Below are 23,730 nucleotides of genomic sequence, written 5' to 3' on the forward strand. Positions count from 1 at the left end.
CTATCCCTAAACTCAACATCTGTCATGTCCCTTTCCTTGGTGCATACCGATGCAAAGTACTTGTTAAGAATGTCACCCATTTTCTGACTCAGCGCATAACTTTCCTTCTTTGTCCTTAAGTGGGCCAATCCTCTCTAGTTATCCTCTTGTTCTTTATGAATAAAAGGCTTTGGGATTTTCCTTAAGCATGTTTGCCAGCAACATCTCATGTCTTCTCTTTGCCCTCAATCCCTTGTTTCAGATTCAGTCTACATTTCCAATATTCTTGCAAAGCTTCATCTTGTCTTCAGTCACCTAGACCTCATGTATGCTTCCTTTTTTCTCTTGGCTAGTCTCACAATTTCACCTGTCATCCATGGTTCCTTAATCTTACCTTTTCTATTCCTCATTTTCACAGGAACATATCTCTCCTGCACGCTAATCAACCTTCCCTTAAAAGCCTCCCACATATCAAATGTGGATTTACCTTCAAACAGTTTCTCCCAATCTACATTCCTCAGATCCTGCAGAATCTTGGTATAGTCAGCCTTCCCCCAGTTTAGTACTCTTCCTTTAGGACCACTCCTATCCTTGTCCATGAGTATTGTAAAAAGCTTACAGAAATAGAACATAGAACAGTACAGCACAGAACAGGCCCTTCAGCCCACAATGTTGTGCCGACCATTGATCCTCATGTATGCACCCTCAAATTTCTGTGACCATATACATGTCCAGCAGTCTCGTAAATGACCCCAATGACCTTGCTTCCACAACTGCTGCTGGCAACGCATTCCATGCTCTCCAACTCGGTGTAAAGAACCTGCCTCTGACATCCCCTCTATACTTTCCTCCAACCAGCTTAAAACTATGACCCCTTGTGCTAGCCATTTCTGCCCTGGGAAATAGTCTCTGGCTATCAACTCTATCTATGCTTCTCATTATCTTGTATACCTCAATTAGGTCCCCTCTCCTCCTCCTTTTCTCCAATGAAAAGAGACCGAGCTCAGTCAACCTCTCTTTGTAAGATAAGCCCTCCAGTCCAGGCAGCATCCTGGTAAACCTCCTCTGAACCCTCTCCAAAGCATCCACATCTTTCCTATAATAGGGCGCCCAGAACTGGACGCAGTATTCCAAGTGCGGTCTAACCAAAGTTTTATAGAGCTGCAACAAGATCTCACGACTCTTAAACTCAATCCCCCTGTTAATGAAAGCCAAAACACCATATGCTTTCTTAACAACCCTGTCCACTTGGGTGGCCATTTTAAGGGATCTGTGTATCTGCACACCAAGATCCCTCTGTTCCTCCACACTGCCAAGAATCCTATTCTTAATCCTGTACTCAGCTTTCAAATTCGACCTTCCAAAATGCATCACCTCGCATTTATCCAGGTTGAACTCCATCTGCCACCTCTCAGCCCATCTCTGCATCCTGTCAATGTCCCGCTCTAGCCTACAACAGCCCTCTATACTGTCAACGACACCTCCGACCTTTGTGTCGTCTGCAAACTTGCTGACCCATCCTTCAATCCCCTCATCCAAGTCATTAATAAAAATTACAAACAGTAGCGGCCCAAGGACAGAGCCCTGTGGAACACCACTCACCACTGACTTCCAGGCAGAATATTTTCCTTCTACTACCACTCGCTGTCTTCTGTTGGCCAGCCAATTCTGTATCCAATTGTGGTTGCTATTTCCAAATTAGTCCCCTACTGTAATATGACCAGTGGCCAGCTTCATTTCCCAGCACCAGGTCCAGTATGGCCCCTTGCCGAGTTGGACTACATACATACTGCTCTAGAAAACCCTCCTGGACACACCTTACAAATTCTGCTCCGTCTTGACCCCTAACACTGAGTGAATCCCCGTCAATGTTGGGAAAATTAAAATCTCCCATCACCACCACCCTGTTTCTCCTACACCTTTCCATTAGCTATTTATATATTTGTACCTCTATCTCATGCTCACTGTTGGGAGGCCTGTAGTACAGCCCCAACATTGTTACTGCATCCTTCCTATTTCTGAGTTCTAGCCATATTGCCTCACTGCTTGAGTCCTCCATGGGGCCCTCCTTCAGTGCGGCTGTGATATTGTCTTTGACCATTACTGCAACTCCTCCACCCCTTTTACCTCCCTCTCTATCCCACCTGACGCATCGATATCCTGGGACAACTAGTTGCCAATCATGCCCTTCGCTCAACCAAGTATCAGTAATAGCAATAACATCATACCTCCAGGTACCGATCCAAGCCCTAAGCTCATCTGCCTTATCTACTACACTTCTCGCATGAAAACAAATGCACCTCAGACCACCTGTCCCTTCGTGTTCATCATCTGCTCCCCGACTACTATTCCCTTTAGTCACACTGACTTATCTAGTTCCCTACAGGCTTTCGTTTACCTCTTTTCCTGTCCAATATTTGGATCCCATTCCCCTGCCACATTAGTTTAAACCCTCCCCCACAGCATTAGCAAAACACCCCCGAGGACATTGGTTCCAGTCCAGTTCAGGTGTAGACCATCCAACTTGTAATAGTCCCACCTTCCCCAGAACCAGTTCCAATGTCCCAAAAATCTGAACCCCTCCCTCCTACACCATCTCTCAAGCCACGCATTCATCCTAGCTATTCTTTCATTTCTGCACTGACTAGCATGTGGCACTGGTAGCAATCCTGAGATTACTACCTTCGAGGTCCTACTTTTTAAACTTGGCTCCTAACTCCCTAAATTCTGCTTACAAGACCTCATCCTGTTCTCTGCCTATATCGTTGGTGCCTATATGCACCATGACAACTGGCTGGTCGCCCTTCCCCTTCAGAATGTTCTGCAGCTGATCGGAAACATCCCTGACCCATGCACCTGGGAGGCAACATACCATTCGGGAGTCACATTTTCGACCGCAGAACCGCCTATCTACTCCCCTTACAATTGAATCCCCAATGACTATCGCCCTTCCACTCTTTTCCCACACTTTTGTACAGCAGAGCCAGCCATGGTACCATGAACCTGGCTACTGCTGCCTTCCTCTGGTGAGCCATCTCCCTCAACAGTATCTAAAACAGAATACCTGTTTTGGAGGGAGATGACCGCAGGGGATACCTGCGCTGCCTTCCTCTGCCTTTTGGTCACCCATTCGCTATTTCCCTCAGCAGTCCTAATCTGCAGTGTGACCAAATTGCTAAACATGCAATCCACAACCCCCTCAGCATCACATATGCACCAAAGTGAGTCCATCCGCAGCTTCAGAGCCATCATGCGGTCTAACAAGAGCTGCAGCTGGACACACTTTTTGCACGTGAAGGAGTCGGGGACATCAGCCCTGTCCCTGAGCTCCCACATTGAGCAAGATGAGCACAACACAGGTGTGAGGTCTGCTGACATTATTAAACTTAACTTAGATAAATGAAAAAGGAAGCAAAAAGTTGTTGGCAATCACACAATATATATATAAAGAAAGGTGAAATAGAAAAAGCCTTACCTTATCTATACACCATCAAGTTTTTTTTGGTTAGAGGAGGGCAGGTGGGAGACACTATGCATGTAGTGTCTCAGGTTCAGCCACTGCCCACTTGAGGTAAGCTTTTTAAAGTGGCAAAAACAGTTACCATCCCAGCAGCCTCCTGGTGCTCTCTGTCTGGCTCTCTCGCTCTCCTCACAAAAATGAATACATAGTTACATCATTAATCCCATATACCAACATCTCTAAGGCTTAAACCAAATTCACATGCTTCTGCCAGTCTTAGTAACCTAGTCAAAAATCCTGATACAGATTTCCCTGGTTCTTCAATTGCCAAGTAAAAGCAATAGCATCTCAGAATTAGAAAGAGCTTGGGATTGCAATATTCCTTAACTATGTCAGTCATAGAACATAACAGCACAGTACAGGCCCTTCGGCCCTCGATGTTGTGCCAACCTGTCGTACCGACCTGAAGCCATCTAACCTACACTATTCCATGTACGTCCATATGCTCATCCAATGATGACTTAAAGTTGCCGAATCTACTACCGTTGCAAGCAAAGCATTCCATTCCCTTACTACTCTCTGAGTAAAGAAACTACCTCTGACATCTGTCCTATATCTTTCACCCCTCAATTTAAAGCTATGCCCCCTCGGGCTCGAAAAGGTTTTAATAGCTGGTGCCTCAGGGAAAGTTAGGCTCCTAATGACAGAAAAAGCTACAGTTCCACAGGCTGATGGAAGAATACTCATTGTTTTGTATTTGCCTTAATTTTATTTGCCAGAAGAAAAATGCATTCTTTCCAAATACTTGACCCAGTCCTGGACAGCAGGGTTGAATGAGCCATGATTGCCAACAAAGGCATGATGTAAGAAACGCTTACCTTAACTCAAAGACAACTGTTTCAAGTGATTTTCTTCAGGATTATGCTTTACTGTCATCACCTTTTGAAATAACTCCACAGAGGCCAATATCCCAACACCACATGACTCTTTATTTACACATGACTAGCTTTTGACTATAGTACAGAGTGAGATATCAAACTGTCAGTATTTCTGACACTCACCTTTCTTATATGACAGCCAAGGAATCCTGGTTGGACCAGATTAACAGCCCAATCAGGATTTTATGATCTCCAGCTGACTGACCTACCAGCAATCATTACATTTATCTCAGTAGCCACTTCTCTTAAGACTGTACAATAGGGATCATCTGGCCCTAGAGACTTGTCAGCTTTATACGTTATAATTTTCCAAACACCATTTCCGTGATGATTGTCATTGTTTTACGTTCTTTCATTCTGTTTGCCATTTCATTTTAAAATATCTTTGGGAATTTTTCTGAGTCTTCCACATTGAAGATAGGCATACAGAATACCTGTTCAGAGTCGCTACCATTTTCTTGTCTTCCATTTATCAATTCCATGGTTTCGTTCTCTAGATGACCAAGATTAACTTCCGCATTGGTCCTAACATAGACCATGACTTCTGGCTGTTTACTGTCACCTTTCAGAATGTTCTGCAGAAGCTCCATGACCCTTGACCTTTCCTATTTAAATACACATGGAAACTACTACAATCTGTTTTATTACTGCTAGCTTCTTCTCATACACTATTTTTACTTTTTTTTTGTTGATCATTCTTTGTTGGTTCTTAAAATCTGACCAAGTTATTGACCAAATTCCAATCTTTGAAGATTTGTGCACTGTTTCATTCAGTTTGATATTAGCCTTAATTTACTTATTCAGCCATTCATGGTGCACCCTTTTCAAATAATCTTTCTCATTGTGAGAAATCTTTGCTCCAGATATTGAACATCTCCTTAAAAGCTGGCCACTACATTTCCACTGTCATATCTGTAAAGTTAGTTCCTCTGTTCACTTGAACTAGCTCTGCCTTCATACCCTTATATTTACCTTTAATCACATTCAAAACATTAATCTATGTTTCACATTTGAAAGAGTAGGGAGATGGTGCTGCACAGAGAGGTGTTCAAGTTACAAAACGTCCTGGCCTCTGCTTCTTCCTGTCACCGCCCCCCTAAACCAGCCTCTTCAAAAATTGCCCAGAGAGAGGACCATGTTTGCATATCAACAACAAATCTGTCTCTAGCGTTCCTCCAAAGTTATTTGGAAATTTATTCCAAAAAAAAGTCATTACAACAATGAAAGAGGCCATTTGGCCTGTCAAATATGTTTATGTAGAGAAGTAGTGTTAGTTCCATCTCACACTATTCCTGTGGCTTTGCATGTTTATTTTCCTCATGTATACACAATTTCCTTTTAAAATTATTGATTTCTTCAATTTCCATCAACCTCCTTATGATTATTTAATAGAAACTAAACTCATCTAAACTCATTATTATCTTTGACTACTCTATCAGATATCCTCTAAAGCTTTATTTTTCAAGGAGCACTGGCTTTTCTGATCTAACCTTGTAGGCAAAATTCTCCGAAACAACTTTATAAATCTCTTGTCTACCGCCTCAGAGACCCTCGTATCTTTCCTGAAGTGTGGTGACCTGAACATGATGGCAATACTCTAGTCATAGCCTAACCAGAGTTTTAAAGAGATCCAGCATAATTTCCTCCTTGTTGTAATCAACACATCCTATTGAAAGTTCAGGCATTTGGGCAGAGAGGGAGGGTTTGTCTTGGTAGTAAGAAATTAAATTAAATCAATAGTAAGAAGCGATATAGAATCGGAAGACATAGAATTTGTGTGGGTAGAGTTGAGGAAATGCAAAGGGAAAAATACCCTGAGAGGGGTTATGTACAGGCCTCCCAGCAGCAATCAGGATATGGGGCAGAAAATAACTCAGGAAATAGAAAAAATATGTAAGAAAGGCAATAATACAACAATCATGGGGTATTTCAATATGCAGTTGGACTGGGAAAATGAGGTTGATAGCAGATGCCAAAAAATAATTTATGGAATGTCTATGAGATGGTTTTTCAGAGCAGCTTGTGACGGAGCCCCGTAGACAACATACAATTCTATATTTACTGATATGTAATAAGGGAGACTTGATTGTGGAGGTTAAGGTGAAAGAACCCCTTGGGAGCAGTGACCATAATATGGTAGAATTCACCCTGCAGTTTGAGAGGGAGAAGGTGGAATCAGATGTAATAGTATTACAATTAAGTATAGGTAACTACACAGACATGAAGGAGGAGCTTGCCAAAATTGTTTAGAAGAGGAGCCATTCAGGGAAGATAGTGGAGCAACAATGGCAGCAGGAACTCATCTGAAGGAAGAAAAAATCATATTAAGGAAAGGACAAGGCAACCATGCTGTCAAGGGAAGTCAGGGATAGCACTGAAGCAAAATAAAAAGCATATGATGTGGTGCAGATTAGTAGCAAGACAGAGTATTGGGAAGCCTTTAAAAACCAATAGAAGATAACTAAAAAAGCAATAAGGGCGGAAAGATTAAATATAAAAATAGGCTAGCTAGTAATACAAAAGAAGATTTCAAGAGCTTATGTAGATATCTAAAACGTAAGAGATAGGTAAGCATTGACACTGGACAGGTGGAAAATGAGGCTGAAGAAGTAATGGGCACCCAAAAAATGGTGGTGGAACTGAATAGGCACTTCGTTTCAGTCTTTACAGTGCAGGACACCAGCATCCTACCAGAACATCAAGAGAGTCATTGGCCAGAGATGAGAGTAGTGGCTATCACTAAGGAGATGGTGCTGAGAAGCTGAAAGTGGATTAATTGCCTGGATCAGATGGGATGTACCCAGACTTGTACACATCCCTGAACACTACGACAATTTAACATGGCCAATCCACCTAACATGCACATCTTTGGACTGTGGGAGGAAACCGGAGCACCCGGAGGAAATCCATGCAGATACAGGGAGAATGCACAAACTCTGCACAGACAATCACCTGAGGGTGGAATTGAACCTGGGTCCCTGATGCTGTGGGGCAGCAGTGCTAACCACTGACCCACCATGCCACCCCTACTTCTGAAGGAGATAACTGAGGAGATTTCAGAGGCATTGGTGGTGATCTTTCAGGAATCACTGGAGTCAGGAAAGGTCCCAAAGGACTGGAAAATGACCTATGTAACATTCCTGTTTGAGAGGGAGGCAGAACACAGGAACCTATAGATTGGTTGGCTTGATCTTGGTTGTTGGTAAGATTTTAGAGTCCGTTATTAAGGATCAGATTGTGGAATACTTGGAAGTGCATGGTAAAATAGGACAGAGTCAGCACAGCTTTGTCAAGGGGAGTTCATGCCTGACAAATCTGTTAGAAGTCTTTGAGGAGGTAATGAACAAGTTAAACAAGGGACAGTCAGTGAACATGATCAGTTTGAATCTCCAGAAGGTATTTGACACAGGACACTGCTAAATATAATAAAAGCCCATGAAATGTTGGCATTAATTTCAAGAAGGCTAGAACACAAGAGCAGGGGTGTATTGCTGAAGCTGTACATGATGAGGCTGTCATCAGAGCACATCTGTAATATTGTAAGTGGTTTTGGGCCCTGTATTTAAGGAAGGATTTAATGGTATTGGAGGGGGTCTAGAGCAGGTATACAAGAATGATCCCAGGGATGAAAAACTTGTCATATGAGGAGCAGTTGAGGACTCTGGGTCCGACTTGATGGAGTTTAGAAAGATGAGGATGGATCTGATTGAAACTTACACAGCACTAACAGACCTGGATACAGTGGATGTAGAGATGTTTCCATTAATAGGAGAGACTAGGACCTGAGGGCACAGCTTCAGAATGAAGGAACAATTCTTTAGAACTGAGATGATGAGAAATTTCTTCAGCCAGAGGATGGTTAATCTGTGGAAACCATTTCTGCAAAGGGCTGCAAAAGTCATGTTATTGAGTGCTTTAAGACATAGAAAGATGGGTCCTTGATTAGTAGGGGATCAAGGGTCACAGGAGCAGGCAGGAGAATGGGGTTGAGAAACGTATCAGCCATGATTGAATGACAGAGCAGACATGATAGGCCGAATGGCTGCCTAATTCTTTGATATCATCAGGAAATTTTGAACATTTGCTCTGTATAATGATATTAAATCATCTATATTGTAATAACCATAAACGTGTCATATTCCTAACTTTCATTGTGGACTGTATACCGTATAACATTTTCTAAAATTGCATTTTTCTTTTGAAAATGGACATTAAAAATGCTAAGAGAGATAATGGGAACTGCAGATGCTGGAGAATTCCAAGATAATAAAATGTGAGGCTGGATGAACACAGCAGGCCAAGCAGCATCTCAGGAGCACAAAAGCTGACGTTTCGGGCCTAGACCCTTCATCAGAGAGGCCTCTCTCTGATGAAGGGTCTAGGCCCGAAACGTCAACTTTTGTGCTCCTGAGATGCTGCTTGGCCTGCTGTGTTCATCCAGCCTCACATTTTATTATATTAAAAATGCTAAGAAGGCTGCTGAGGATCAAATACTTTGCAAGGTCTGTACAGACTCAAGAGTGTGACAAGACTATGGGAACTTCAGAATTAAATGACCATGGGTGGAGTTCTACCCTTAGATGGACATACCAATACAAAACCATTGGTGGAATTCACACCTTCTATATGTGAACACAACTAAAACTCAAAATCTATCAATTCCTAGACTCGGTGATTTTGGAATGCGCAAGTTAACAAAAGGGCTATTGGTAGAAAAGTTAAATCACAAGTAAGTGTAAATGACTGCCATTCATCTTGCATTGTGTAGCATGTCAACTCATTCTGTGTGGAGAATAATAGAAATTGAATATGTGACCAATCTCAAACTAGATACTACCATCCTAATATCTCCAAGCCTTTCCCTTTTAAAGTTTACCAATAGCCTACTATTAATGACTACATGAAACTAACTGACCTGCGGAAAATCCTTCTCTTCAAGATAATCCTGATATATAGCTCCAGAAATTGAATCCAACTAGACTACTCCTAAGTGAAAACACCTTTCTTTCCCAATATAAGCTAAATCATGTGAATTATGAACTACTCTTTGGTTTATAATTAAATAAGTAGACTAGTCTCTTTAACCATTTTCTCACACAAAAAAAGGCAAGTGACTGATGTAGCCTTACATTTTCAGGTGAATGTGTGAACAAATAACCCTGTCTGCTTAACCCATGAGAACCTGTTGTTGGTTATTCAAAGTGACCATACACTTCAAGGTTAAATCCCTTTTCAAAGAAAAAGTGTCTACAGACAATAAAGGAAGGGAACAGGAGATTCAGTTCTCTTTCATCTGTGTCTGTAACAGAATATTTTAATGGATTACTTTTTCTTTTTTAAAAGCTTTCTTTATGCGTATCACTTATCATTGTAGAGTTTCATAGCTTCTGTATCCATATGGCAGCAGAAAGGACATCCAAGTGCCAAAGTCTCACATGGGGCACTTGAGGGACCATGGAGATTTGCTAGGGTCTTGACGGAGTTGGTGTGGGATATAGACTGGCATGGAAGTCATGAGGAGTGGAGAGCATAGCTGGACGTGGTGGGTCATGAGGGTCAACAGAGGTGGTTGAGGGGCATAAGTTAACATGGATGGGGTATGGGGTTCACAGAAAGTCAAGGAGTGCGAAACATGAGAACTGGAGACCTTTCTGTTTTTATTATAACTGAGATAACGTCGCACAGCAGTGAGGCAGGCCTTTTAACAGCTCAACTCTGCACAATGCCTCCAAACATTTCCCAAATTATGAATTAAGGGGCTTTAGGCCTTGTTAAATGCTTTACTAATACGACAACTCGCCTCACTAATATTCAGCTTCTTATCATACCAAACACATCAAACAACATAGATGTCAAAAATTCTCAATGTAGAATTCAGAGTGGATCCCTGGCAACTTCAGCTTGCTGCATGCTGTAAAGGACCTCCACGTTTGCCACCGAGCACCAATATCTCACTTCATTGGCACGGGCCACAGTTATTCCACATAATGGAAATTAGCATCAAACATGTCTCAGCCTGAAAGAACCCTTGTGGGACATTTTTGATTCACTTACAATATTGTGCCTGAAGTTCAAGGCTGCCACTACAAGTTGCTGCAAGGACCAGTGTGTGCTTAGTGATATCCACCAGTTCATGGGCTGGATGGGGCTGCATTTCTTGCCTGTTTGTTTGTATCTCTGACCAAGATCCTAGGCTCTCAGTATTTTTATACTCCTGTGCTGTTCAGCATAGACTCAAAGCCCAGACGTTTATCATGATTGTCAACAGGCCTCAGTCAAATCAACGGAGGGGGTCCTGTCTCAGTAAGTCAAGGACAGATTCCAAAACTGGTACAGGGGATTCAACATGATCAGTCAGCTGTTTAGTGGTCAGTCAGGTTGCACTCCAACTTAGAGATAAGAAACCTAATGTTGGGTAGACCAATCTTGATTATTTTACCCTTTTGTGGGCAATTTCACAACTGAAATGAGAAAAAAGAAAGTACTAGGGAGTTGATAGTGGATGACATAACTGTTAATTTTGATGTAGTGGGAAGATGTCTTGAGCAAGTAAGTAGCCAGTGCAGAGGGTGTGTAGGATTAGTGCTTTCAGGACTTAGGTTGTGCAAATGAATGACGGAAGATTTTGCAGGCAGTTGTGAGTGTGATAGACCATGAGCATCAGTGGGAGTTAGGTGTAGCAATGAAGAAAAAGAACTGAGGTACTGGACAGTAGATTTTGGCACTTAGATTGGTAAGTGGAGAAGGTCACTGACCTTCTACATTGCTGCTTATTCCTCCGGATGGTTGAGACTGCACTGTTCTGAGTGGCAACCTTGGACTGGGCTGGTATGGCTTAGTGTCACAGCCACCTCTGTACCAACCTATTAACCAGGACCTCCAGGACCCTGCCCGCAAAGCGTGGTGACAAATTTCCTTTGTTTTTCCCATGACCTGGAAAACATCAAGAACTGTCCAAGACAGATCTGGATGTCAGTCAATTTTGGGATTTCCTGGAAGCATGCATGATAAGATTTAGGTAGAATCAGATGAAAGGAATGCCGCAGAGGTTGGGCAGGTAGTTAAAGAATTAAATTTGGTAAGATATGATAAGAGAACTTCCTGAGGCCTTATGGCAAAAAACTCTGCACAGTTGTCCCTTCCCCAAAGAAAACCCTGTAAGATTCAATCCAGTCTATGCTCAGAAACGTTTACAAAGTTCTGGAGAGAAGCATCCTTGGTTACCCAACTGCTTGTTCTAATACTGCTTTATCCTTGCTGTAGGTATTGGTATAGGAGGAGTACTTCTTGTTGCTTTCTTTCTGGATCACCTCGATAAAAAGGAAGTGCAGGATTTCAAACAGAAGGAAATAAAAGTTTTGGCTGTCTTAGTGGCTACCTTTACGCAACTAAAGGACAAGCGTCAATGTCTACTCATTGTCATGACAATGTACAGTGGGTTTGAACAAGGCTTCCTTGCTGGAGATTATACAAAGGTAAGAATACTGAAAGCATTGAAGATGATCCTCTATGACAAAGTCATGACCTCATCCTTCCCAATTTTGTCTAATCAAGAAAGCCATTATCTCATATACTATATAACAAACATGCATTGGCGACCTTCCCTTCTTCCAGAATGTTAGATTAAGTACTTACTGCTTTGCCCTTACATAAATGCAGCCTTCAGTGATCGTTGCCTTGAATTGTGTTGAAAATCTTCCAGGTACAGGTGAAAGGGAGGAAGGCAGGCTGTTGGTAAAATATATTAAAGTTCAATTAGCTCAGGGAGGAAGGCAGTCTGTGGCTGAAGAGCATATTAGATGCCAAGTGACTAAGGGAAGGCAGGAAAATGTTAGCTGAAGGACATGTTAAAGCTGAAACAGCCAAGGGGAGGGAGAATCAGTGCAGCAAAGGTTAGGAGCGTGTCTGTTCACGAAAATGGAGCACTGTCTATCCAGGTTTGGAAGAATGGACCACATAACAATTTATTTTGTGCCTTAGAGGGTTTGGAGCCATTACTGAAATGGGGAAATCACAGGGAGACAGATTTGCTGCAAAAACTGATATACAGTGACATGTGTTGTAGTGTTAGATCACAGAGCATATGGTCACAGTTATGGGGGAAGTTGGAACATAGTAAGCTGGGAAATCATTATCATGAATCATATGGACTCATGACAGCGTGCAGGGAGTCAAAGGACGTAATGATGCAATGGCCTTAATCAGTGAGAGGGTAAAGTGGTTAGGGAGATGTTGGGATGTGGATTACTCTGGGTTCAAAGGCAAACTTATAATCGCTTGACAGGAACTGGCTGAAATGGTGGATGGATGCAGGTTTTAAGGGTATGATGGGTATTATAAAATTATTCAGGGAGGTAAAGAACAGGAGAAACATAGTGGATGACAGGAAGTGTTGAAAATTATTATTTGAATTGTAAGAACTTTTTTATGTTTTTGGTTTTAGAAATAAATGAGAACGACTTGTTTAAAAGTTATTTGAAGAGTGGCAGGCATTGTAGACAACTGCTTGAACAATTAAGAGTCTGTAGTTCAGATTGCAGACAATCTGGAGCCAAGGGTGTGTACTGATGTAGCTCTTGTTAGCAACAATACGTTGACTGGTCTGTGGGCTAGTGACAGTTATCAATGATGGATACCTTTTGTTTGCCAACAACTGTATGATTGGGTCTTGGATGGCTGAGCAATCTAGAGCCAGAAACAAGTTACAGAGAGAGAGAGAGAGAGAGAGAGAGAGGAAAAGAAGCGTGTAAATCTTCTTCTAGCCATAAGATCATAAGATATAGGAGCACAAGTAGGCCATTCAGTGCATGCATTTGCTCCATTATTCGATTATGGTTGGTGGGTTTCTCAACCCCATTCTCCTGCCTTCTCTATGTAAACCTTACAGGCAAGAACTTATCCACCTCTGTCTTAAAGACAGTCAATGATTTGGCCTCCACAGCCTTCTACGGCAATGAGTGCTACAGATTAACTACCCTCTGGCTGATGAAATTCCACTGTATCTCAGTTCTAAAGCATCATACGTTCACTCCGAGGCTGCGCCATCAGGTCCTAGTGGAAACATCTTCTCTACGTCCACTCTATCCAGGACTCTCAGTATTCTGTAAATTTCAATGACATGCCCCTTCATCCTTTTAAACTCCATCAAGTACACTCTCATAATCCTCAACCAATCCTCATGTGGTAAGTCTTTCATCTGCAGGATCATTGTTTGTAGTTACTTTTACTCAGACCAGAAATTGCCTGTTCTTTGCAGTCAAAGAAAAGTTACATTTCGCACAGCAGTTACTGTGAGCCGTGACTTCTAGGTTGAGAAATCAGAGACTTGTTCTGAAATAAATCCAGAGAGCCCGGTATCCTGTCATCAAGTCATGCTTTATTTGCACTCATCCAGAGTCAAGCACCAGAGTGTCAGTGCTAGGCCTTCTTGCTTGGACCAGATTAACAGCTCCAATCAGGAACTCATATTCTATGATGTCCAGCTGTCTGACTTCATTACAATAACTACATCTTCTAAGTGAATTAAGTCCTCTGTACTTCTTTAAAACTTGTAAAAACATCAGGAGAAGGACATCTGAATAACCAGGGGTTTGGCCAGGCAAAGAAGGGGCATTTCAACAGGGGAGCAAAGGCCACTGAACTGACTTTCCAGTTTTCTTACCACCACCAATAATCTATTTTCCATGTTTGTTTGTCTGTGTAAATGTGTAGGGGGGATTAAAGCTTTTTAATTTAAGTGTTACATCCCAATGGTTTATATCGTTTCACCTGTAGCAATAGTCTAATTACTTACAATAAATAATGGTTTTCCGTGAGTACAGGCACCCAGTCCTTGCTTTCTATCAACTTGGTCTGAAAGTCAGGTAAATTGGGATACCACACATACTTAAGGAAAAGACTCAACTTTCAGTACGACTCCAGGAATAGCAGAGTTCAGTTTATGGTGTGCTTCCCCAGCAAGTTAAGCAGAGAAACAAAACCTCACCAACTTGAACCAGTTCTCCAAAATCTCTTTTGCCTTTGAAAAGGCTAAGACAGCAAGTATTTTAGGTGGCCAGTGTTACAGATTAGAATTTCTGGCCAACTGAAGGAGGACCCCATTAATCATGACTTCACTGGGTAGGGAATTATACTCAGCTGGATTTAATTCCCAATTAACCAGCATATCTCCAGAATGCATGGCATAACATTCCAACCAGATCCCATGAAGTCATGGAGCCACAGTACATTGTGGCCTGATCACCATTGTCTAATGTCTGCACACAGCTATGGAGGAACAGAAGTACATTCAATCCATAAGATGTCCCATTGGAGTAGGCTGACTGTAACAAGAACTGCAAGCTCTGAATCCCATCTGGAATTTCCTACCAGATGAAAGAAAGGTTTGATCACAAGCCACTCAAGTTGAAGCTGTCCATGGTGTATGATGCTAGATGGGGAGCAAACTAGATAGGGAACATTGCTAGGTGTAGAACTTTCGACCAGCATCATGAAGCAGGCTTTCAGGGCAAATCCCAAAGAGAATGATATGCAATAAACTATGGTCTTCATAGATTGCCTGAAACTAACAGCAGAATGGCAGAAACCTTGCAGGTAATAGTGGCCCTCCACTGGTTTGATATTGAACACCTGTGTGAAATTTCATAGTCAGCCTTTTATAAATGTATCCCGGAAATGGCTGATATTTTATTTGCTAAAGTGCACAATTTGGGCACTTCCCTTGGATGAAGAGAATCACGTAGCCAGAAAGTCAGGCAGGCTTCTTTGCTGACGTAGCAGGAATCCCATAGATACAAAGTGCAATCAATTGTATCCATATTACTGGCAGAGCATGCTAGCAGCAACCAGCTGTGTTTGTCAATAGAAAAGATTCCACCTCATTATTGTCCAGATCACCTGACTGCACTGGACAAATATTGTGGATCTCTGCGTAGCCAGGAGGTTGTTATATGTGGATGGGTTGATGGGTGACAAGGAGTATCCTTCAAGACATAGCTGATGATACCTGTCAGAATTTCCAAACTGACAATGCAGCACAAGGCTGCTGAAAGGTTTTAATTGAGCAAGCAATATGATTGCTCAAAATGACGTTCCAATGTCTGGACTGGTCTGCTATTGCTTTGTAACATAAACCAGAGAGAGTTTCCCATATCATGGTCATGTGCTGCATCCACAACCTCACTTGATGAAGGGGAAATGTCTTGGGTGAGGAAAAGATTCAGGAGCAAGAGGTCTACTTGGATGAGGAACACATGGATCCAGAGGTGGGCCAAGAGGTTGCTCAAAGACAGGAAGACGCCAAGCCAGTAGTTTGATGAGGCAGACAGGCTCATGTGAACCCTAAAGCAAACTAATTTCAGGACAGTTGAGCTAAGTTTGCTTTCATGTTACGCTTTATTGGAGGTGGTGTGAAATGTTGGATGGGATAAACATAGTGAGGGAGGAAATAATAAGGTATTTACTGTCCTTGAAGATGGATAAATCTCTGGACCCAGCTAAAATGTATCACAAGTCACCAAGGGAATAAAGAGTTGAGGCCCTAACTATCATTTTCTATTATCTTTAATGACAGCCATGGTATCAAAGAACTGAAGGGCTGCTAATGTTGCACTATTGATTTAAAAAAAATTAGAAAGGAACAAAAGAAGCAATTCTCGCCCAATCAATTTAATCTCGGTAATGAAAAAATTATTGGAGAAAATTTTTGAGGGGTGGTATAAATCATCATTTTGTGAATCATGGTTTAATGAAGGGCAGTCAGAACATATTTTTAAAGGGAAGATATAAATTGGCATATACCGATGATTTCGACTTAAATGTGAATGATTAAGAAATTCTGAGATGACCTGAAAATTTACTTATTAATAGTGCGGAAGGAAGCTGCATACTGTAGGAAGATATCAGTGGGCTGGTCAGAGGCTCACCAAATTGTCAAACAAATTCAAATCTGAGATAATATGTTTGGAGGCAAACAAGGTATGGGTAGGTTATTGGGAGGATTGTCAAAAAAATGAATCTCTGCCATGTGACTAGAAAAGTTGATGAGGGTCGAGCTGTGGATGTGGTGTATATGGACTTCAGTAAGGCATTTGATAAGGTTCCCCATGGTAGGCTCATTCAGAAGGTCAGGAGGAATGGGATACAGGGGAACTTAGCTGCTTGGATACAGAATTGGCTGGCCAACAGAAGACAGCGAGTGGTAGTAGAAGGAAAATATTCTGCCTGGAAGTCAGTGGTGAGTGGAGTTCCACAGGGCTCTGTCCTTGGGCCTCTACTGTTTGTAATTTTTATTAATGACTTGGATGAGGGAATTGAAGGATGGGTCAGCAAGTTTGCAGACGACACAAAGGTCGGAGGTGTCGTTGACAGTGTAGAGGGCTGTTGTAGGCTGCAGCGGGACATTGACAGGATGCAGAGATGGGCTGAGAGGTGGCAGATGGAGTTCAACCTGGATAAATGCGAGGTGATGCATTTTGGAAGGTCGAATTTGAAAGCTGAGTACAGGATTAAGGATAGGATTCTTGGCAGCGTGGAGGAACAGAGGGATCTTGGTGTGCAGATACATAGATCCCTTAAAATGGCCACCCAAGTGGACAGGGTTGTTAAGAAAGCATATGGTGTTTTGGCTTTCATTAACAGGGGGATTGAGTTTAAGAGTCGTGAGATCTTGTTGCAGCTCTATAAAACTTTGGTTAGACCGCACTTGGAATACTGCGTCCAGTTCTGGGCGCCCTATTATAGGAAAGATGTGGATGCTTTGGAGAGGGTTCAGAGGAGGTTTACCAGGATGCTGCCTGGACTGGAGGGCTTATCTTATGAAGAGAGGTTGACTGAGCTCGGTCTCTTTTCATTGGAGAAAAGGAGGAGGAGAGGGGACCTAATTGAGGTATACAAGATAATGAGAGGCATAGATAGAGTTGATAGCCAGAGACTATTTCCCAGGGCAGAAATGGCTAGCACGAGGGGTCATAGTTTTAAGCTGGTTGGTGGAAAGTATAGAGGGGATGTCAGAGGCAGGTTCTTTACGCAGAGAGTTGTGAGAGCATGGAATGCGTTGCCAGCAGCAGTTATGGAAGCAAGGTCATTGGGGTCATTTAAGAGACTGCTGGACATGTATATGGTCACAGAAATTTGAGGGTGCATACATGAGGATCAATGGTCGGCACAACATTGTGGGCTGAAGGGCCTGTTCTGTGCTGTACTGTTCTATGTTCTATGTTTCTATGTTCTATTTGCACCCTCACTCAACTTATCCCAATCACACTGAAGCATCTCTGCATTCACCTCATAGCACATTCTCCCTCTCAGCTTTGTATCATCTGCAAGCTTGAAAATGTATTTAGTTCCCTCATCTAAATCATTAATTTATATTATGAATAGCTGGGGTCCAAGCATTGATCCCTGCAGTACCCAATTATTCAATGCCTGCCTTTTGAAAAATGAGCTGTATATTTCCTGAAGAAGGGTCCCCACCCAAAATGTCAAACATTCCTGCTCCTCTGATGTTGCTTGGCCTGTTGTGTTCATCCAGCTTCACACTGTGTTATCTCAGATTCTCCAGCAATGGCAGTTCCTACTGTCTCTGTATATTTCCTCTTCCTTGTTTCCTGTCTGCTATGTCAGTATGCTACCCCCAACTCATGTGCTTTAATTTTACATCCTAATCTCTTAAATGGGCCCTATTAAAAGCCTTCTGAAAGTTGAGGTAAACCACATCCACTGGCTCCCTCTTAACTCTACTAGTTATATCCTCAATAAATTCCAGTTGATTTGTCAAGTGTGATTTACATTTTCTTAAATCCACACTGACTCTATCTGAACCTGTCACTGTTTTCCTGTTGAATCTTTTATAATAGCTTTGTGTGTTTTCTGCATGATTGATGTCAGGCTAGCCAAACATGATTCCTGGTTTTCTCTGAACCATCCTTTGTTTAAAATAGAGGGTTGCATTAACTGCTCTCCAATCTATAGGAACTGTTGAAAAGTTTATAGAATCTTGAAAGATGACCACCAATGCATCTATTTCTAGGGCCACTTTTTTAAGTACTCTAGGAGTAGAATATATGACCATCAGGATTAATAGAAACCAAAAGAAGTGCGGATACTGTAAATCAGGAACAAAAACAAAGCGCTGGAAAAGCTCAGCAGGTCAGGCAGCATCTGTGGAGGAGAAAACAGAGTTCACGTTTTGGGTCTGGTGACCCATCTTCAGAACTGGGGATTAATAGGCCTTCAATCCCATCATTTTCCCTTCATGATATCCCTGTTGATTTCCTTCAGTTTTTCCCTGTGTTCTCCAATATTTTTGAAATGTTATTTGTGGTATCCTTTAGGAAGACAGAATGAAGATAATGTATTTAATTGTCTACCATCTATTTATTTCTGATTGTAAATGACCTATATTTTCTGCACGTTTACTCTTTACGCCACTTCCCCCACCCCACCCCCTTCATCAATCCCTTCATCATCCTTAGCTGAAATCTGAACTATTTCTAATCCTCAGCTGCGTTTTAGTTTGGCCAATTTGTATGCCCTTGTGCTGGATCTAATACTTTCCCTTTACTGTTTTATTTTTGTGCCAGATAGAAATGAACAATTGTTGTAGCTCCTCCATGTATCCTTAAAATGTTTGTCATCACTTATTCACCGTCCCTTGAAGGAACATTCCCCAATTTCTCATAGCCAATTTGCACCTCATATCAACATAATTTCCTTTAATTAGATCCAGGACTTTAGTCTCAGAATCAACCATGTCACTCTCCATTTTAATGAAGAACTCTATCATTTAATGGTCACTCTTCCCCACGAGTCATGCACACTTATTTCTTTCTCATTACACAGTTCCCAGTCTCTTATGGTTTGTTCTCCATTTGGTTCCTCAGAATATTGATCCAGAAAACTATCTCATACCTACTCCCTCCTCCTCTATGATATTTTAGCTGATTTGATTTGCCCAATCTTTATGCAGATTAAAATTGTATCAGTGATAATGGGAACTGCAGATGCTGGAGAATCCAAGATAACAAAGTGTGGAGCTGGATGAACACAGCAGGCCAAGCAGCATCTCAGGAGCACAAAAGCTGACGTTTTGGGCCTAGACCCTTCATCAGAGAGGGATGATGATGAAGGGTCTAGGCCCGAAATGTCAGCTTTTGTGCTCCTGAGATGCTGCTTGGCCTGCTGTGTTCATCCAGCTCCACACTTTGTTACCTTTATGCAGATTAAAGTTGTCCATAATTACAGCTGTACCTTTATTGCTTAGATGTCTGATTTCCTGTTTAATGCCTTCCCCCAACGTTACTGCTATAGTGAGTTTTGAGAAGATTCGTAGCTCAGGTTGAGGTTCTCTATGTAAGTTTGCGCGCTAAGCTGGAAGGTTCGTTTTCAGACGTTTCAACACTTTTTTAAATTTGAAAAAAAATACTTTATTCATGGAATGTACAAAAAATAAAACATTTATACACCTACCCAGTCATGCAAGCCGCTCCGGGGGTACGTACACCAACTAAAGGAAAAAACAAAACAAAGAAAAAAAAACAAAGAAAATACCCCGGCAGGCGTCTCCCCGCACAGTCCCTGTTGGCCCCCTGACCAGTTGGGGAAGGCGCCAGCTCGGCCCAGTTACCAGATAGGGCCCTTTTTTCTATTCTGGACGAGAGGTTTCATACCATGGTCTTTCCCTACTGTGCCTTGGCGGCGGCTGCCCCAAGCTTTAGCGCGTCCCTCAGCACGTAGTCCTGGACCTTGGAGTGCGCCAGTCTGCAACACTCGGTCGGGGTCAGTTCTTTCAACTGGCAGACCAGCAAGTTGTGGGAAGACCAAAGAGCATCTTTCACCGCATTGATGGTCCTCCAGGCACAGTTGATGTTGGTCTTGGTGTGCGTCCCGGGAAACAGCCCGTAGAGCACGGAGTCCCATGTCACGGAGCTGCTCGGGACGAACCTCGACAAATACCACTGCATCCCCCTCCAGACCTCCTGCGCATAGGCACAATCCAGAAGGAGGTGATAGACAGTCTCGTCCCCCCGGCAGCCGCCTCGAGGGCAGTGTGCGGTGGCGCAGAGATTCTGGGCATGCATAAAGGATCTCACCCCTCTCACCACCAGCCAAGCAATGTCCTTGTGCTTGTTTGAAAGTTCTGGCGATGAAGCATTCTGTCAAACGACTTTGGCAGTTTGCGTGGGGAACCACATGACGGGATTCACCCCCTCCTTCTCCCGAAGGGTCTCGAGAATACTACGTGCTGACCACTGCCTGACGGCCTTGTGGTCAAAGGTGTTTCCTTTCAAACATTTCTCCCCAAAGGACACGTGGTACGAGACGGTCCAACTACTCGGAGCGTTCCGCGGCAATGAGACCAGGCCCATCCTTTGCAACACTGGGGACAGGTAGAACCTCAGTAAGTAGTGACACTTGGTGTTTGCGTACTGAGGATCTACGCACAGCTTGATGCAGCCGGACACAAAGGTAGCCATCAGGGCGTGGGTGGCGTTCGGTACGTCCTTTCCCCCATTTTCCAGGTCTTTGTACATGGTGTCCCTGCGGACCCAGTCCATCCTTGACCCCCAAATGAAGTGGAAGATGGCCCGGGTGACCACAGCGGTGCAGGTCCAGGGAATAGGCCAGGCCTGCGCCACATACAACAGTACCAAAAGCCCCTCGCACCTGACAACCAGGTTCTTACCCGTGATGGAGAGGGACCGGAGCATCCACCTGCCCAGCTTCTGCTTCAATTTGGTGATACGCTCCCCCCAAGTCTTAGTGCACGCCCCAGACCCACCAAACCAAACACCCAGCACCTTGAGGTAGTCTGTCCTGACGGTGAAGGGGATGAAGGAGCGGTCGTCCCAGTTCCCGAAGAACATGACCTCGCTCTTACCCCTATTGACTTTGGCACCCGAGGCCAGTTCAAACTGGCCGCAGATGTCCAATAGTCTACTCACCGACTGACGATTGGTGCAGAAGACGGCGACATCGTCCATGTACAGGGATGTCTTGACCTGAAGGCCTCCGCTGCCTGGGATAGTCACGCCCCTCAGGCTCACGTCCTTCCTGATGGATGCGGCGAAGGGCTCCACACAGCACACGAACAAGGCAGGAGAGAGCGGGCAGCCCTGCCTGACTCCAGATCTGACAGGAAAACTGTCCGATTCCCACCCGTTGATCAAGACTGCGCTAACGATTTGGTGTAGAGCAACCAGATCCAATTGCGGATGCCCTCCCCGAACCCCAATGTGGAGAGGACGTCCCTCATGTAAGCATGAGAGACCCTGTCAAAGGCCTTCTCCTGGTCCAGGCTGACGAGGCGGGTGTCCACCCGCCTGTCCTGTATGTAGGCGATCGTATCCCTGATGAGCGCGAGGCTCTGAGCGATCTTCCTGCCCGGCACAGCACAGGTTTGGTCAGGGTGAATCACCGACTCCAGGACAGACCTGACCCGGTTGGCTATGACCTTGGCCAGGATTTTGTAGTCCACGTTCAATAGTGAAATGGGACGCCAATTCTTAATTTCTTCCCTCTCCCCCTTCCTCTTGTAAAATGAGGGTGACGATGCCCTTCCTCATGGACTTGCACATTTCCCCTGCCCGAAGCGCACTATCGTATACCTCTAGCAGGTCCTGGCCGACCAGGTCCCACAGAGCGGAATACAGCTCGACCGGTAAGCCGTCACTCCCGGGAGTCCTATTCCTCTCCAAGGACTTGAAGGCTCTGGTCAGCTCCTCCAGGGATATCGACCGGTCCAGCCACTCCCTCGTACCGTCCTCTAAGACCTCCGTGATAGACAACAGGAACAACTTGGAGGCCGTGCTGAGCGTGGGCTTCGTGTCGTACAGTCCGGCATAGAAGGACCTGCTGATCCTCAAATGTCGGGCCGAGACGACGTCACCGAGCCGTCGTCCTCCTTCAGCCGGCTAAACACAGAGCTCTCTTTATGCACTTTCTGAAAGAAGAAACGCGAGCACGTCTTGTCCTGCACCACGGAGCGGACCCTGGACTGGAAGATTATCGTGGAGGCCTCCGCGGCGAAGAGCGAGGCTTGCTGACCCCTCACCTTGCAGAGGTCCTCCGTGACATCGACCCCCATCAACTGCAGAAGGAGCAGGTTCTGCACCCTTTTCTGATGTCGCGACAGCTTTCCCCACCTCTCTCTCGCCTTCCGAACACCCTTGAGGACAAAGAACCTCTTGATGTTTTCCTTCACTGTCTCCCACCAGTCGCCCGGAGACTGAAAGAGGGGTTTCACGGTTCTCCAACCAGCGTACTCCCTCTTAAGCTCCTCGACGTTCTCTGGGGTCAACAGAGCCATGTTGAGCTTCCAAGTCCCCTTGCCGGCCGGCTGGTCGTCCTGTAAGTGACAGTCGGCCAGCAGGAGGCAGTGGTCAGAGAAGAACACCGGCTCGACTCCGGTGGACCTGACCGAGAACGCCCATGACGCAAACAGGAAGTCTATCCTTGAGCAAATAGACCCGTCTGGCAGCGACCAGGTGTATCTCCGCTGCGCTCCGTCTACAGGGGTGCTGAAGACGTCGAGCAGCTTGGCATCCTTCACCGTGCCCATCAGGAATCTGGACGTGATGTCCAGTTGACTCCCCCCACCCGCTGTCCCCGCGCCGGATCTTCCATCTGCATCGATGATGCAGTTGAAGTCTCCGCCCAGGATGACCGGCCTGGACGTAGCCAGCAGGGGTGGAAGCCGCTGCAGGACGGCCAACCACTCACTGTACCGCTGGGGCGTACACGTTGATTAGCCTCAGGGGAGCGTCCCTGTAGGTGACGTCAGCCACTAGGATGTGCTCCCCCACTACCTCCTGAACTTGAGAGATGGTGAAGTCGCGCCGCTGCAGCAGAATAGCCAGGCCCGAGGAGCGACAGTCGTTACCCCCTAACCAGATCGAAGGCCCTCAGGTCCAGGCGCCGGACCATTTCCCGTACTTGCCGAGGTGCAGTATCCTGCACTCCTGCAGAAACAGGAGGTCCGCGTTGATGGTGGTCAGGTAGGCCAACGTGGATACACATCTTGCGGTGGACCTGACACTGCGCACATTATTGCTCGCAACTCGTACCCCCATTGTGGGCAGTGACCGCAGTACCCTCCCCAAGTCCAGGGTCCAGCCCCTCCATCTGTCACTTCATGCCCATTGCCCGGGCTAACTCCTGGATGCTCTCCGGGCTCAGGAAACCGTCCGTGCTGCCTTCCGGGTGGCATCCCCCCATCAGGGGTGCGGAGGCAGGAGGGTCCGGCTCCGGGTCAGGCTGGGGACGCGCTGTTTCCTTCTTCCCGCCTGGAAATTCCGGGGGGCCCTCCAGTGCCCCAGCAGCACTTGACTGGGTGTCGGAGGGAGCCTCAGGACG

At 44.6% G+C, this 23,730-nt stretch overlaps 1 protein-coding gene and 1 long non-coding RNA gene across 5 annotated transcripts in view; one reads left to right on the forward strand and one right to left on the reverse strand.

Annotated features, from left to right (window-relative positions):
• The window catches only part of unc93a (unc-93 homolog A), a 148,920-nt gene that overhangs the window by 89,068 nt on the left and 36,122 nt on the right, over positions 1 to 23,730 (forward strand). For all 4 annotated transcript variants that reach the window (XM_048535527.2, XM_048535528.2, XM_059648434.1 and 1 more), the window contains one exon: positions 11,641 to 11,852. In XM_048535527.2, coding sequence (XP_048391484.1) covers positions 11,641 to 11,852 — 212 coding nt within the window. The remainder of the gene's footprint in view (positions 1 to 11,640; positions 11,853 to 23,730) is intronic.
• The window catches only part of LOC132210008 (uncharacterized), a 107,144-nt gene that overhangs the window by 22,097 nt on the left and 61,317 nt on the right, over positions 1 to 23,730 (reverse strand). The gene's annotated exons all lie outside the window — the stretch shown is intronic.

This window comes from Stegostoma tigrinum, chromosome 9 (genome assembly GCF_030684315.1).
Source record: "Stegostoma tigrinum isolate sSteTig4 chromosome 9, sSteTig4.hap1, whole genome shotgun sequence".
In the NCBI taxonomy this organism is placed as follows: Eukaryota; Metazoa; Chordata; class Chondrichthyes; order Orectolobiformes; family Stegostomatidae; genus Stegostoma; species Stegostoma tigrinum.